The sequence below is a fragment of the Haliotis rufescens genome, unplaced genomic scaffold, assembly GCF_023055435.1.
Source record: "Haliotis rufescens isolate VD_foot unplaced genomic scaffold, xgHalRufe1.0.p SCAF_6, whole genome shotgun sequence".
NCBI lineage: Eukaryota > Metazoa > Mollusca > Gastropoda > Lepetellida > Haliotidae > Haliotis > Haliotis rufescens.
The window spans coordinates 19,969,598-19,983,994 of NW_025964334.1; the positions used below are offsets into that span (position 1 = coordinate 19,969,598).

General features: G+C 38.8%; 1 protein-coding gene across 1 annotated transcript; it reads right to left on the bottom strand.

The window, feature by feature from the left end:
* Window positions 1-276: 276 nt before the first annotated feature.
* On the bottom strand, window positions 277-3,922 carry LOC124113661 (uncharacterized serine-rich protein C215.13-like). The gene is made up of 8 exons (XM_046474120.2): window positions 3,763-3,922; window positions 3,323-3,355; window positions 3,024-3,077; window positions 2,195-2,272; window positions 1,628-1,669; window positions 1,405-1,422; window positions 975-1,028; window positions 277-441 (listed from the first exon to the last, which is right to left on the bottom strand). The coding sequence occupies exons 1-8, from the start codon at window positions 3,920-3,922 to the stop codon at window positions 419-421; spliced, it is 462 nt and encodes a 153-aa protein (XP_046330076.2). The 3' UTR covers window positions 277-418.
* Between the last annotated feature and the right edge of the window lie 10,475 nt (window positions 3,923-14,397).

Genomic DNA, 14,397 nt, shown 5'->3' on the forward strand with positions numbered 1-14,397 from the left:
TAATTTAAGTTAAACTTCAATTAAGTCATATTAAAGATTGCACTTGCTCATATTAATCAATAACATCTTATATCATAATGGCATTTCTTTTATTATCTATAAAATAAAATAAATGTATTCCATTTTCTATACATTATATACCACACATATTGTATTAATACTCTGGTACATATTGAAGGTGCTTGGTAGTACTGACTAAAGACTGAAAATCCCATTTATTAACTCAATCAATCTTTTATCAACAGACAACAACATACAAAGAATTTTTGACATCGACTTTATTCTTGGACCATGATACACACTCATGTTGTCCCAACTCAAACGTGGTCACGCTCTTGAACAGTGTAATAGTTCACCGGTAACACCAGACTGAAGTACCGGGTGTTCAAAAGGACCATGCTTCAAACATTCAGTAAGGTTACTGAGCAGGCTCGCCAGCATCTAAAACAATACAATGATAAAACATTATATTGAGGCCATTATCAACAACTTGGTTTAAGGCTATTGTGGTTGTCAAAATACCTATGTCACAACTGGTAAGACTTCTTTTAAGTAATATATAAATGGAATTGTACGTTGAGATGAAAACAAAAGAAATTGAAAGTAACATTGAATGAGGAGTCAAAGGATTTAATTGCTTCATATAATCTTATTTGTTTTCATTCTAACTGGAATAAATAAAAGGCTTATCTTAAACATTTACTTTTATCTCAATTTGTAAAACTATATGTTAGCAATTTCGTAAACTAAGTAATTTAAAATAAAACGTTTGGTTCACTAATAAAGTGCAATCACAGTTACAAGGTTCTATATGATATTCTTCTGTGTTCTATATTAAACTGTAACAATTGTTTTACTGATTTTTTGGCAAGGTAGGTTGCATTTTGTTTTTATCTGAGTCAAATGTTCAATGATTTTCATATGAAAATAGGATGAATTTTCCGTTTCTTTTATAACAGGATCTTTACACTCACCGATAACAGGAGGATCGACCTCGACTGCTACACCGTCCAAGGGGACACAGGCATCTTATGTAAAAAGAGAGAAACAGTCCTTGATATAGAGTGACACATGATCCCACGGTTTTGAAAGATGTGGATGAGGCAGTTGTGCCAAACATTATGTGTGCCTTCTAAGTGTGGGTTGAGCTATGTTATATTGTGAACACATTAATTACAAGGGTCAGCAAGACTGGAAATAGGTGTGATTTACAAATTATTGTTTTATATTTCATTCACAGCTGTTTACTCATTTTGAGTGGATTCATTTTCTTTCACCAAATTTGAGAACAATTTTGTAGCTGTCAAAATCTTCTGTTAATCTTATTGTTACTTGGCGCCGTATCCTACCCTGGTAATTTGGAAAAACAAAGTTCTAATTGATGAAAGGTGTCGGGAACCTTACCTCCTACGCATTCTTGGGCTGAAAAAGTAACAACATTGAACTGATGCATCATAAAATAAAATACGAACGAACGAGGGTACATATAAAGATTTTATGGGTATCTTCACTCAGTCTGAGCTCATGTGCCATTAAACTGTCATGTGATAAAAAATATATGAGGTAGAATTTGAAAACAAATGAAACAATATTTAATTCACGTCGGAGGCCAGAGGCTCATGCTTACCGAAGCCTTCAATTAGTCCTTGTAGCCCAGGGTCACCAGAACCTGTAATACAACATATTCATGCTATACAATTCCTATCACATGATATAAACTGGTATAAAAACTTGTAATAAAATTACTATTCCATGATGTAAACTGGCAATTACTTGTTATAAAATTACTATTCCATGATACATATCTATTACATCTGTAACATCCCTAGTTAGGAAATGACATAAAACACAGAATGAGTGATTAATCATTGTTTTAGGCCGCATCCGAAATTTTGCGTTTTTCGCGGCTCAGAAAATTAGAGAGAACGAGATTCATTACATTATGTGTATAGACATGAACTATCCCGCCAACACTTCCTCAGTTGAACTACATGATGTCCTTGATTTGCACATGCAGTCATGTTCTATAAAATGTAGTGTCTTCTATACAATCATCAACACATGAGCAATTGGCAATATCACATTGGCCAAGAGCCTCCCGCTTTGCTTTGACAGCTCCCAATCATTTCCAGCGTCTCTGTGTTAACAATGATAACGTATGATGGCAATGCGCAATCGGTTAACAACGAATTACCTTCAGAAGACGAAGATGAAGACGATGATGTTGATGTTGATGTTGATGTTGATGTTGATGTTGATGCTGATCTACGACCTGTAACAGACATTAAATAGACCTAATCGTTCATGTAAAATTCCTTTCAGGAGCTTTAGGGTCGGCATTAGGGAGCCAAACCATGGCCTGTGTCTGGATTTGATCATTCAAACTGCACTAAAACCAGTTGCAGATAGATTCACCATAATTACGCATTATTACGAGTATTTGACTAGTCATCTTTCTAATAATAATAATGTTACTCGTCTGTTGCATGACTGTTAACACTGACTTGTTCATGTTCAGTGACTTGGCTCATAGCGTCTCATTGTGTCCCGTGTCAAGCAATAACTTGTCTGGTCAGATTCAGTTATTAACATGCCGCCATTATATACATATATCTGGGGTATTGTTGGGGTATTGTTGACTGTAGCGTTAACAACCATCATGGTTGTTGCTCGTAACCAAATATGTCGGGATTTGATCATTACAAAGATGTACAAAAACCCGTTCCAGATAAATTCAATATAAGTACGCATAATTATGAATGTTTGACTAGTAATGATAACAATAATAACACACTTATTCAAATCCATAGATTTTCTTCACCGAGATAGAAGCAATGGAAAAAGGGATTCCGTTGACAGCTATATTGGATAAGTATTTCCATGTGAAAGTTATTAAAATCCTTATTTGTATTATGAAACCAAACTAAATTCTGTCAACGGTAGTCCCACGATCAAACGTAATCGCGTCTGTGCCGTTGAAGGACAAGCTGACACTGGCTAAGTTAACATTGTTAGCTACGAACCTACTGACTCTGTAGACGAGGACGTTGATGTAGATGTGGATGCTGATCTATCATCTGTAACAAAGATACCAAATATTAGAGCTAGTTACAAAGATATCAATAACATGGCTACAGCAATAGAAAAAAAACAAGACAAAGCTACTGGCTTAATTTCATAGCAGTTAATTATAATAGTTCGCAATTGTGACACAAAAACGGTTTGACAAACGTGTCAGTTCATAATGCTAACATAAAACAAAAATACGTTTGCCGTCTCAGTTTTAATTTGATCAAATATGTAGCAGCGTAAATATGCTTACCTCTTTTGTTACTTGCAAAGGAACATGCGATGCCTGAAAAAAGATTTGAGTAATAATGATGGAGTGTGACACGTGTGATAAAACACAATTAAAGTAAAATATCACGTTGGATTATCCTGCAGGAGAAATGCTTATGTTGTTGCGACATACTCATTTTCAATGTATAAGCAACAACAGAATTCCTTAGATCTAGAACCTTATCATCCATGATCCGGTACATATACATGCAACGTTTGCGGAATGTCACCTATTGTCAGATTCCCATTTTATAAAGGACATACCATGATATTGAATGCAAGATAAAGTTGTGTTCAGTTGATGACTGAAGGGGGGTTTCTACTACAATAAGCAACACAACTGCGTATTCAGCACAAAACAAAATGAAACGGACGCCAGCTTGAACATAGAAATAGTTAACTCCGATATGTTTTAATACTTACTGATGGCGATCAGGAACAAGACGGTCACTTTGGCGGAGCTCATGATTTTCTGTTGTTCTGTGCAGGCGCTGAACTGTGTCTCTACTTGATCTCTGCTGTCACTGTTTGATATGAATGTCGGAGATGCTACTGGCTTACTTATAGCGTATGCTACGTACATTATGAGATGTTAAGTATTTGAAGACCAATGGTCATTGTTTGCCTGTAAGGGTGTGAACATATTTGTCTGTTATGCCATATCTGTCACTGTCACGCAATGATTGTCATTTTACGATGTGAGATGTGTACAAATACAGTTAAACATCTCAGTTTCATGTTCATTTTGAACATTATCGAATTATGCATGTACCCCTATACATTATACTTCATCTTAATTCTCAAGGCGGCTTCTTGTGTTTGTCAGGCTTCATTACGTGATTGATGTACGTGTATCGAAGCATTCATTAATACCCCATGACATATGATTGTTCTCTACAAATATTATTGTGGATATAGGATGTACTGTGGCATAAGGAGTAATATATCAGACCAATATGCAACATTAATGTTATTTGGTATATACATTTTCTAAAATGAAGTTAAGAGGATATTCATGAAAGGTTTCAGTATTCTTCTTGTCGAGTTTACCTTTGAGGTAGATTTTGAGGCCTTCATTGATAGTGTTCCCCTGAAAACTCCTTAAATTCGAAAATTAAGAAATGATTAGATTCGAAACATTGGTTCAGCGGAGTTGTCATATAAATGTATACCAATATCTTGAAGCATGACGAGGATTTCAGTTTTAACATGAGATGTGAGCCTAATGTGCAAGGAAAGCAACGAGCACCCGCATAGTTTTGACAGGTTAATGGTTATGATTTCTGCGATCCTGATATAGCCATAACGACCTTCTCGGGATGCTTTTTAAAACAATAATTTGTACTATAAAAAAACTGGAAAAAATAATATGTCCTCGAGCCGTACCGCCGTCTTATAATGTTCGTGAAAAGAAATATGCTGTGAAAAACAATTGAATAAATCCGATCCTTCTTTGACTTAAACATTGCGTGTTTCGAAGCAGTGATAAAAACAATGTCCTGCCTAAAAAAACACACACAAAAACCAACGTATTGAGTGGTGGGTCCGCATCGTTATTAATTTAAATAGGAGTGTAATTTTAATAAACTATGCAATCCATGGATTGCATAATATTATGTTGGTTATATGTGTTTCTTTTTGCGACATAGTCTTGTATTAAAGATGATGTTCCAATGAAATCCGTTGAACATAAGACCTAGAAACATTTGTCGACCGAGTGATAATTCTGTTAGGTTATTGTGATAAAAATGTACACACATGAAATAAATGCTCTGAAATAAAATAGCGGCGTCTACTAAAGGGAACCATGGCGAGAAGCTCTCAGTATACATATGACGTCATCACTGTTAGCTCGTGACGTCATCTTCATATACAGAGGATCCACCACTCGTGTTTCTTTTCACATGGGAAATATGAACCAAGTGATGTGTTGCGCTTTGAGTGAGTGAGTTGGGGTTAACGCCGCTTTTAACATTATTCCAGTTATATCACGGCGAGTCAGCTTAATGAGGGAGGAAAGCCCGTAGTGATACAGGTCTAAGACGTTTACCACTTCGGTGAAACCCACGAGCACGGGTGTGGTGCTGACAAACCTAGAGACATAATCGGAGCGAACCGGGATTCGAACCCACAATCATAGGTTTCTGGCGTGCCCAAGGGATGCAATTCTGCACATCGAATCGCGGCGCCTTAGACGACTGGGCCACCCGTGCACCCTGTTGCGCTTTGTGCCGCGGTGAAGGCTCGGCAAATAACGATTAACGGAACGAGGTTGATGTTCCCCATATTACAAAAAAAAAATGGAGTTGTGACCGCTATTTAACATTTTGCCCTTAAAGTCTTCCCCATTTAGAAATAAATACAGCCAAATTATTGACGTCTTATGGTATATTATGCACAGAGATACATCCATTCTTTGGCAACGTGAAACAAAGGAAATGACCCAATAACCTCTTTCGGTAAAATCAATCGCCGAGCTAGAAATATGTTGTAGCATGATTGAAACTGTATAACTGAATCACAACAATACCGATTCCTTCTGTTTTATTTTATTGTGTCACGACTTTAGTCAGTCGAACCACGCTTTGTTCTCACTTGTGGAACTCGGGCGGATGGGTCACAACAGTACATTTTAGTCGATGTCACAGTCGCTTTCCATAATAATCAGGTGTCGTTTGTCTGGCACTGGACCTGGAGGTATAACAAAATTCCAAATCAAATTTACACAATCAAATAACCAGCTAACAGAGAGAAAATGACTAAGTTCAGATTTTAGACGGCTGTTTCCTGGCGATACCCATGCATGGGCCATCTATGAGAGTTTCAGGAAGAAGTCAAGCAAGGATGTTACTGTGTTCAATTTGCTTGATGGGATGCTTCCTAATATTATTTGGATATTTGTTTGTGCTGATGATTATAAATGTGATAGTTATTATTCACAGAATGGCGATTCTTGTAATCAGTTATATGCGTGTTTTTATTTGGTGGAACATTCTTGTCAGTCAACTTTTGGACAAGATGTGCACGCGAAAAATGATTTGTAAGTCGTTCTGACATCTGGAATCTGTCTGCTTTATCATTTGTTTCATGACAGTGGGTGGTTTGACATTCTCAGTACGATAACCAATAGATTGCAATATATAGACGCGCGGAGAGTGTGTGCCGTTGTAGAAAACCTCGTTTACATTCGTCAAGATATCGTCATGGATAAGTTATTTACAGACTGAATCTGTGTCCGCCAACTTCAGTGTTGATGCCATCAATCAGTAACAATCCGCTTAACTGTAATACAACTTGCTAACACAGTGTCACGCACCTTTTATCTGTTAAAACGATGTGGCCTACATCAACAGGATACAAGTTATTCATATAACCTGTTTATCACACCTTGGGTCAACTGATCACTGAATCACTGATATATTCATGTAATGTTTCACAGCTATTTTTACAACTGCAAATTACAGTGAGCAACATCTGCACACAGACAGTAATATGACCCACTTCAACCACACACTCACCGTAGTCTGTGTTTTTATACAAATATGATAACAAAGATGTTTATGATCTACGATGGCATAGAAAACCTGAAGAACCCACTCTTTGATGCCAATCAGCATTTCTAAATCAATACATCTTTGCTTAAACATTCAGATAAATATGTGTTTCCACAGTCTTAGTAAGGAAAAAACCTGTCTGAAAGTGTAAATGTTCTCATCAGATACTTAGTTTATGCAACTATGTGTTTTCAACGGCACATAGCAAGCACGCTATTGATGATTCTTCAAGAGATCCCTTGTAGGGACCCGATCATGTATTTCGATCATTGTCTTTGTTGTTTTGAAAGAAGTTCATTTGCCGCTAATTATATTGACCAGGTAAGGATGATTGAGTAATATCTGTTAAGGAAACCCTCCAATATTCCAAATACCCTGAAATCTTTAAAAGGACCGTGGTAATTGCCTTGCTCTCGGCCATGAGTGAAAGCATTGATATTGTTTAGCACAGAAAATTAATGCACAATAGTCATTGAGTCATTTCAGTTTAAATTATAATTTAATTTACGCATCCGACGACATTCACAGATGTGTGTAAAGGTAGGAGTATGAGTCAGTTGAGAAAAACAGGAAAGTAAGTCAATATGAAGTCCTTTGACCTGTCGTTCCAAGACGCTTTCCATAATATTACATTCTGTGATATTTTCCCGACACTTCTCTTAAAACATGTTTTTCCAAATTTTATTTCTCATTTTCATTTCGACATCGTTTTTTTAAAAAGAATGCACGTAAACCAAGTGGTTAAAAATAAAAGTTTAAAACGTGGTCTTGGGGAAAAAACAGAACTTTGGGTTGGGTTACCAGTGCACGGTGACACTAAAGTTCTTTTGAAGTTCGTGATCACGTTTGATCATACTGGATTATATACAGATTTACATTCAAACTCGAAATGTAAAGCTGATAACACTGTTATACACTGTTATATATATATATATATATAAATATATATATATATATATATATATATATATATATATACTCACACGCAAAAGAAACGCAAGTGGTTTCAAGCAAATAGGTAACAAACACGGAACCATAAATTGATACGAGTTGTTGCATGTAGTGAAGCCTGATGGTGTTATCAATATTTCTGGTTGCATTTTGAAAGCCCCGAGTCTGTCCAGGATGTTGCCTGTCATTTCAACGTTAACATAACCACAATTTACCGTCTCCTGCATCGATACAATGCTACACAGACCACTGATGACCTTCCTCGGAGCGGTCGTCCTAGGGTCACCACACCTCGACAAGATCGGCAGATTACCCGTCAACACCAGCGACATCCGTTCCTAACTGCAAGTGAAAGTGCTCGACAGACCATGGGAACACATAATCGACACATTAGCCAGGACACTGTGATCCGGCGTCTCCGTTCCAACAACCTCAGATGTCGCCGACCAGCACGTCGTCCTGTTCTCCAACCACGGCATCGACAAGCACAACTTCAGTGGGCACAGGGTCATCACAATTGGCGTCATCGTGAGTGGAGGCTTGTCATCTTCTCAGATGAAAGTCGCTTTTGTGTCTCCCATGCAGACGGAAGAGTCAGACCTTTGATTCATCTGTTCATGAAATATGAATTTTGATATGAAAAAAATAAGGTACTCTGTGAATTCGCACCTGTTCCAATACAGGATACTTATTCTGGTTTTTTTTATAAACAATCTCCGCTCACCGATAACTGGAGGAGCCGTGTTTGGGCACCCTGACCCTATAAAGATACCCTCCATTCTTGATTGAGACACGTTTCTTTCAACGGAAACCCAATACCATAAAGTTGGTTGGTTTGTTGTTTAACGCCACACTCAGCAATATTCCAGCTCTATGAAGGCGGTCTGTAAATAATCGAGTCTGGACCAGACAGTCCAGAGATTAATATCATGAGCATCGATCCACACAATTGGGATCGATGACATGCATCAACCAAGTCAGCGAGCCTGACAACCCGATCCCGTTAGTCGCCTAGCCTTTTACGACAAGCATAGTCGCTTTTCACGGCAAACGAGGGTTGCTGAAGATCTATTCTTCACGGGTCCAATACCAAAAACACAATACCAAACACACAAGTATACTGGTACGCTTTGCTTCGGGTAAAACTGATTTTTACATGAAACTGTTTTGCTTCCAATAATTGTTCCTTTGTTTCATATCTATCGGTATAATTATGACAGAAACTGCCCGAAATCCCACGTCGACACGAAAAATGCATATTCTAGCATTCTAGCAGGCATTATCAACACAAATTCAGCCGCCTCCGTGGTCTTGTGGTAGAGCGTCCGCCCGGAGAGCGGAAGGTCCGAGGTTCGATCCCCGGCCTCGTCATACCAAAGACGTTCAAAGATGGTACTTGTTGTTACCCTGTCTGGCGCTCGGCATTAAGGGGCTAAAACAAGGACTGGTCGGCTCGGAGTCAGTATACTGTGTCTGAGTGGGGTATTCATGTTAAACTGCGGTATGGTATCTCAGTGAGCTAGCACTATAAATCGGTATCAGTCCGGACTAGTACAAGAAGCCACACACACACACACGTGCATGCACGTCGCTATATAAGTGCAATAATCTGGGACGCGACGTTAAACCTTAATTTTTCCTCACCTCACCTCACAAATTCAAAATTATGATACATGAGGTATGGTGGTGACGGTTATGAAGTGTTTCCTTTTTTTGTTCAAACTCTGACATTGACACTGTGACAGAATGATGGTCCATGAGTTTTTTGGCAGTGAACCTTCCATCTTCATCACTAAGATATAGATAGCTTGAAAGCCCAACAACGCCTTCGTATGCAGTTTTTTCACTCTTGCTTTGAAAAGAGTCAATGAGTGAGTGAATATGGTTTTACGCCGCTTTTTAGCAATATTCCAGCAATATCACGGCGGGGGACACCAGAAATGGGCTTCACACATTGTACCCATGTTGGGAATCGAACCCGGGTCTTCGGCGTGACGAGCGAACGCTTTAACCACTAGGCTACCCGACCGCCCCGCTTTGAAAGAAAAACAGCTTGAAAGCTCAGATTTTCCAACCCAACCAAACAGCTCTCAATCCCGGAAACCGAGAGACAAAACGAGTTCTATTTTCCGCGAAATGGGTTTTATGTGGCGTAATAGGCAAAACAGTGCTGATATTTAAATGAATAGATCACTGAAAATCAGGGATGGCACCAGGCACATTTCACTTGTCCTCCCTCATTTCTGGGAAATGTCCACAAGCGATAAAACCACAATCAATCATTTGTTTGTCACATAATACCAGTATAAGAGTTTTTTTCAACTTAATATGTAGTTTCCTGTTGTTGGTTGGTTGGTTGGTTTGTTGTTTAACGCCACACTCAGCAATATTCCAGCTATATGACGGCGGTCTGTAAATAATCGAGTCTGGACCAGACAATCCAGTGATTGATATCATGAGCATCGATCCAGGCAATTGGGAACGATGAACGTGCATCAAACAAGTCAGCGAGCCTGACCACCCGATCCCGTTAGTCGCCTTTTACGACAAGCATAGTCGCCTTTTACGGCAAGCATGGGTTGCTGAAGACCTATTCTACCCCGGATCTTCACGGGATTTCCTGTTGTTGGCCTGATTTTGTCAATTGTTTATTTATACAATTAATACACCTGTTCGGGGTTAATTTGCAAACAACGCTAACCAAAATCAACCATATTACCCTTTTCTTATATTTCAAAACGTGTTGTTCCACAAACATGAAGAATGGCGTAAACGTGAAAGTAATTATATTTGCCTCACGACAGCAATACCAAACGGAACCCCCTGGGGACGAGAAAAATGAACGGGTCCTGTGAATTATTTATGTCTAAATGTTAAACCGTAGTGTTGTTGGGCCAAGAGTGAGTTACGCTTGAACGCAGAAGTTGAACAAAGAAAATGGTGAAGAGAATGACTAATGTTGATGGGGCATGTGGTGACATTCAACACACGCAGAGGTGAATCGAATGATACAATCGAATTGTACAATTAATTAAATTGGAAATGCATAACATTTTATTTCGGGTATAATTTCTGCATTTAATGATGAAATGAATACAGTATGTTACGGAAGCGTAGTAGGGCCACGGTGAATATTTTTGTCTAAGTATCTCCTACGTAGGCCTTCGTATCTTCTACGTGGGACTTAGTATCTCCTACGTAGGACTTAGTATTTCCTACGTAGGACTTACTATCTCCTACGTAGGACTTCTACTATCTCCGTTAGTGAATCCGACGTAGGAGATACTAAGTCCTACGTGGGAGATACTTAGACAAAAAAAAAATTCACCGTGGCCCTACTACGCGTCCGTAGTATGTATTATTGTGATAAATGAGACAATTTCTATAGTTGAACAAAGTCAGGTGTAAATTGGTGAACCATATGAACATGTTACATGAAGAGACATACTGACCGATAACGTATCAGCCTCTGTCATGTAACATCCGTATTTCATGAAAATGTTAAACAATGTAAATGTCGCTCGGAGAAAAAGCAACATTTCCAGTCTTGGAAAAAATGCGGGCTGATCATTCCAACATACACTCTTCAAAAAAAGAAACGCACAGGTAGTATGTAGCTCACTGAACCTGACAACACAAAACATCCGGTATATAAATTGGATATATGTTATTGGAAAATGTTGGTGGATTGATATTCGACAAACGGTGCGTTAAAACGCAGCCATTGTCGATTTGCAATGTCTTAAACGGCATTGTTTTCACTCTTGTTAAAATATGTCATGGAGGAAAACAGTAAAGCAAAATGCACGTGCAAGTTATGGCATTCGGTACTCGTGGTATTTGCTATAAAAAGGCACTTTATGTGAAGAGTGTACTTCAAGCGAATTATTTGAAACGAGTTTGAATAAAACTTTAGACACAAGTTATCATTTTAGTTAAGCCTGATATGTTGCACGCCATACTGACTGATAACATTGTGAAAACAAACGTCGATACATATGGTGTCGAAAACTGCACCACTGCTACAAAATTAATAGTACTATGTGTGAATGCACTTAAAATTGCCTTGTATCTCTAGGGGCACAGTTGAAATGTGCCCTTGCATCCTTTAACATAGATATCCCCCAGTACGAGTCACGACATAGTTTCTGCCTTTGCTGCATGTGCCCTCCGAGGTCCCAGCGATAAGGGTGACACTGGCGGTGGTAATTCTGTCAGGGTTTTTCCAGTAGACACGGGTTTCAGAAACAGCACCCTCGGGTAGCGTTACCTCCACGCATTGTGCTGAAAGGAAATATTTCTGATGTATTTCTGACACATGGGAAATAGAGGAAGCCATCACTAAACATATATTTATAACTATGAATTTAAATCATAACTCAACGCAAGTTATATGAGAAAACGTTATTTGGTAAAAGTTGTTCATTTTTTTTCTTCGAACGTCCTGATAGAAACAAACAAATGACATATGCTTTATCTTTCCTATTTCATATGTACGCCATGTTCCCTATATTCAGAGTTAGACAGTCCTGCCTGCTTCCTCTGAGAACCCTGCCTACTTTCAAAACGCCCAGATTCTTGGAGATTCCTCGATATTTGGGAAGGCATTATGAAATGCCGAACTTGGCCCGGTAAACACTACAATGGCAGTGATGACTCGGTGAATACTCGCAAGCTGGTTCAGTCATTTCAACTGGGACGGTTAGCTCAACAACATCTTCAAGTAAAAGAGCGAAATAATTTGATGTACATGAAATACAACGTACTTCAACGTTTTGATGGGAAAGCTGTAAAGACCCAATTATACCTAATTATTACTCACCAGCTGGTTCCGTGATTTTTGCATCACCTCTGGTTCAGGATTACAGATGTCTACAATTGAATACAAATACAATGAGTTTATTATTTTTAACATGGGTGGTCTTTAGCAACCAATGCTTGAAGTATAACGGGACCGGGTGGTAAGGATGGCTGTCATCGTATCCAGGGGGCACGGGTGGCCCAGTCGTCTAAGGCGCCGCGATTCGCTATGCAGAGTTGCGTCCCTTAGGCACGCCAGAAACCTATGATTGTGGGTTCGAATCCCGGCCGTTCGCCCCGAATATGTTTCTAGTTTTGTCAGCACCATACCCGTGCTCGTGGGTTTCACCGAAGTGGTAAACGTCTGAGACCTGCATCACTTCGGGCTTTCCTCCCACATTAAGCTGACACGCCGTGATATGACTGGAATACTGTTAAAAGCGGCGTTAAACCCAACTCACTCACTCACTTACTGTCATCGTATCCAAATTGACTCGTTTGATGCTGTTAATATCTGGATTGCCTGAACCAGACACTAATATTAACGAACCGACGTCACATAGCTGAATTAGGGGGCGACATCAACAAATATTTATATGTTAAATGATGGAGTGCTGTATTTAATGAAGGCAATGAAACAAAATAACACTTTTTACCGGTACTACTTTCAGTCTGACTTACTGACAGTGTGGTCACATCGTGAATATAAGTAAGAAAAAACATTATTTTAAATTATAACATCTTTTTCTCATCCTGTGAGTCATGTTGACTCGTGGCGCATATATTTCCGCTCTTCCTCGTGACTATGGTGCTGACAGACCTAAAATCATAAATATGGCGAAATGGCGCAGCCTCGGGTATAATGTGTTGTATAATAAAACACATCAGGGAGAATAAACCACGAGGGGCGCAGCCGCGAGTGGTTTATTCTCCCTGCAGTATTTTATTGTACGACACGGTGTTTTCGTATATGATGATAAAGTTTAGAGGCTTTAAAGAAATATTTTCCCGTATAGGTGTATTTGATTCTAAGTACGGGAGACTTTGGCAAGACAAACAGAGGTTAACTAAGACTCAGTTGATATTTCTCAGTGTTGTGTTTACGCTGACATTAACAGAGATAACGTACTCATAAACAACATTCATTTCTATTTACCGATGGCATTAATAATAACACACAGACGGCCATGTGTATACGCTTAGCCATCACCCCTGGCTTTGGTAGATATAGATGGAAACTTTGTCCTATATGTAGACAGAACATGCGTACGCTTTAAATGTGTATGCTAAATTATATGAAAAGTGTCTTCTGTCCCCTTCACAGACAGGGAATGTATAATTTTACTGATTTTTAGATTCATAAAATGACCACTAACGATGACCACTAGAGTAAATGTGTAATTAACTTTACTACAATCATAAGAAATCCCTTCTAAAAGCAGAGTCCATTGTTCGATTCCTTGGATCGATGCTCATGATGTCAATCACTGGATTATCTGGCTCAGACTTAATTATTTACAGACCGGCGTCACATAGCTGGAATATTGCTAAGTCCATCATTAAACAACAAACAAAGAAACAGCACACAAACAGTGATCATATCAGCTGTTCGCGAAACGTCAAGCCTGTCCTGCCCTTCGGTGACACCCAGGCAAGTCAGTTGGTCTGCAGTAAATACAAGGGAACATATCTTCCAAGTGAAAATAGCGACTTGCATCAGACATCAATTTTGTCACTCGTGTGTCAAATTGGG

Excerpts from the sequence above, each read along its gene's own strand:
- LOC124113661 (XM_046474120.2), bottom strand. The coding sequence starts at position 3,922 with ATGTACGTAGCATACGCTATAAGTAAGCCAGTAGCATCTCCGACATTC. Across the intron at positions 3,078-3,322 it reads CTTTGCAAGTAACAAAAGAG|ATGATAGATCAGCATCCACA; the intron begins GTAAGCATATTT and ends TCTTTGTTACAG. Across the intron at positions 1,670-2,194 it reads TTCATCTTCGTCTTCTGAAG|GTTCTGGTGACCCTGGGCTA; the intron begins GTAATTCGTTGT and ends GTTGTATTACAG.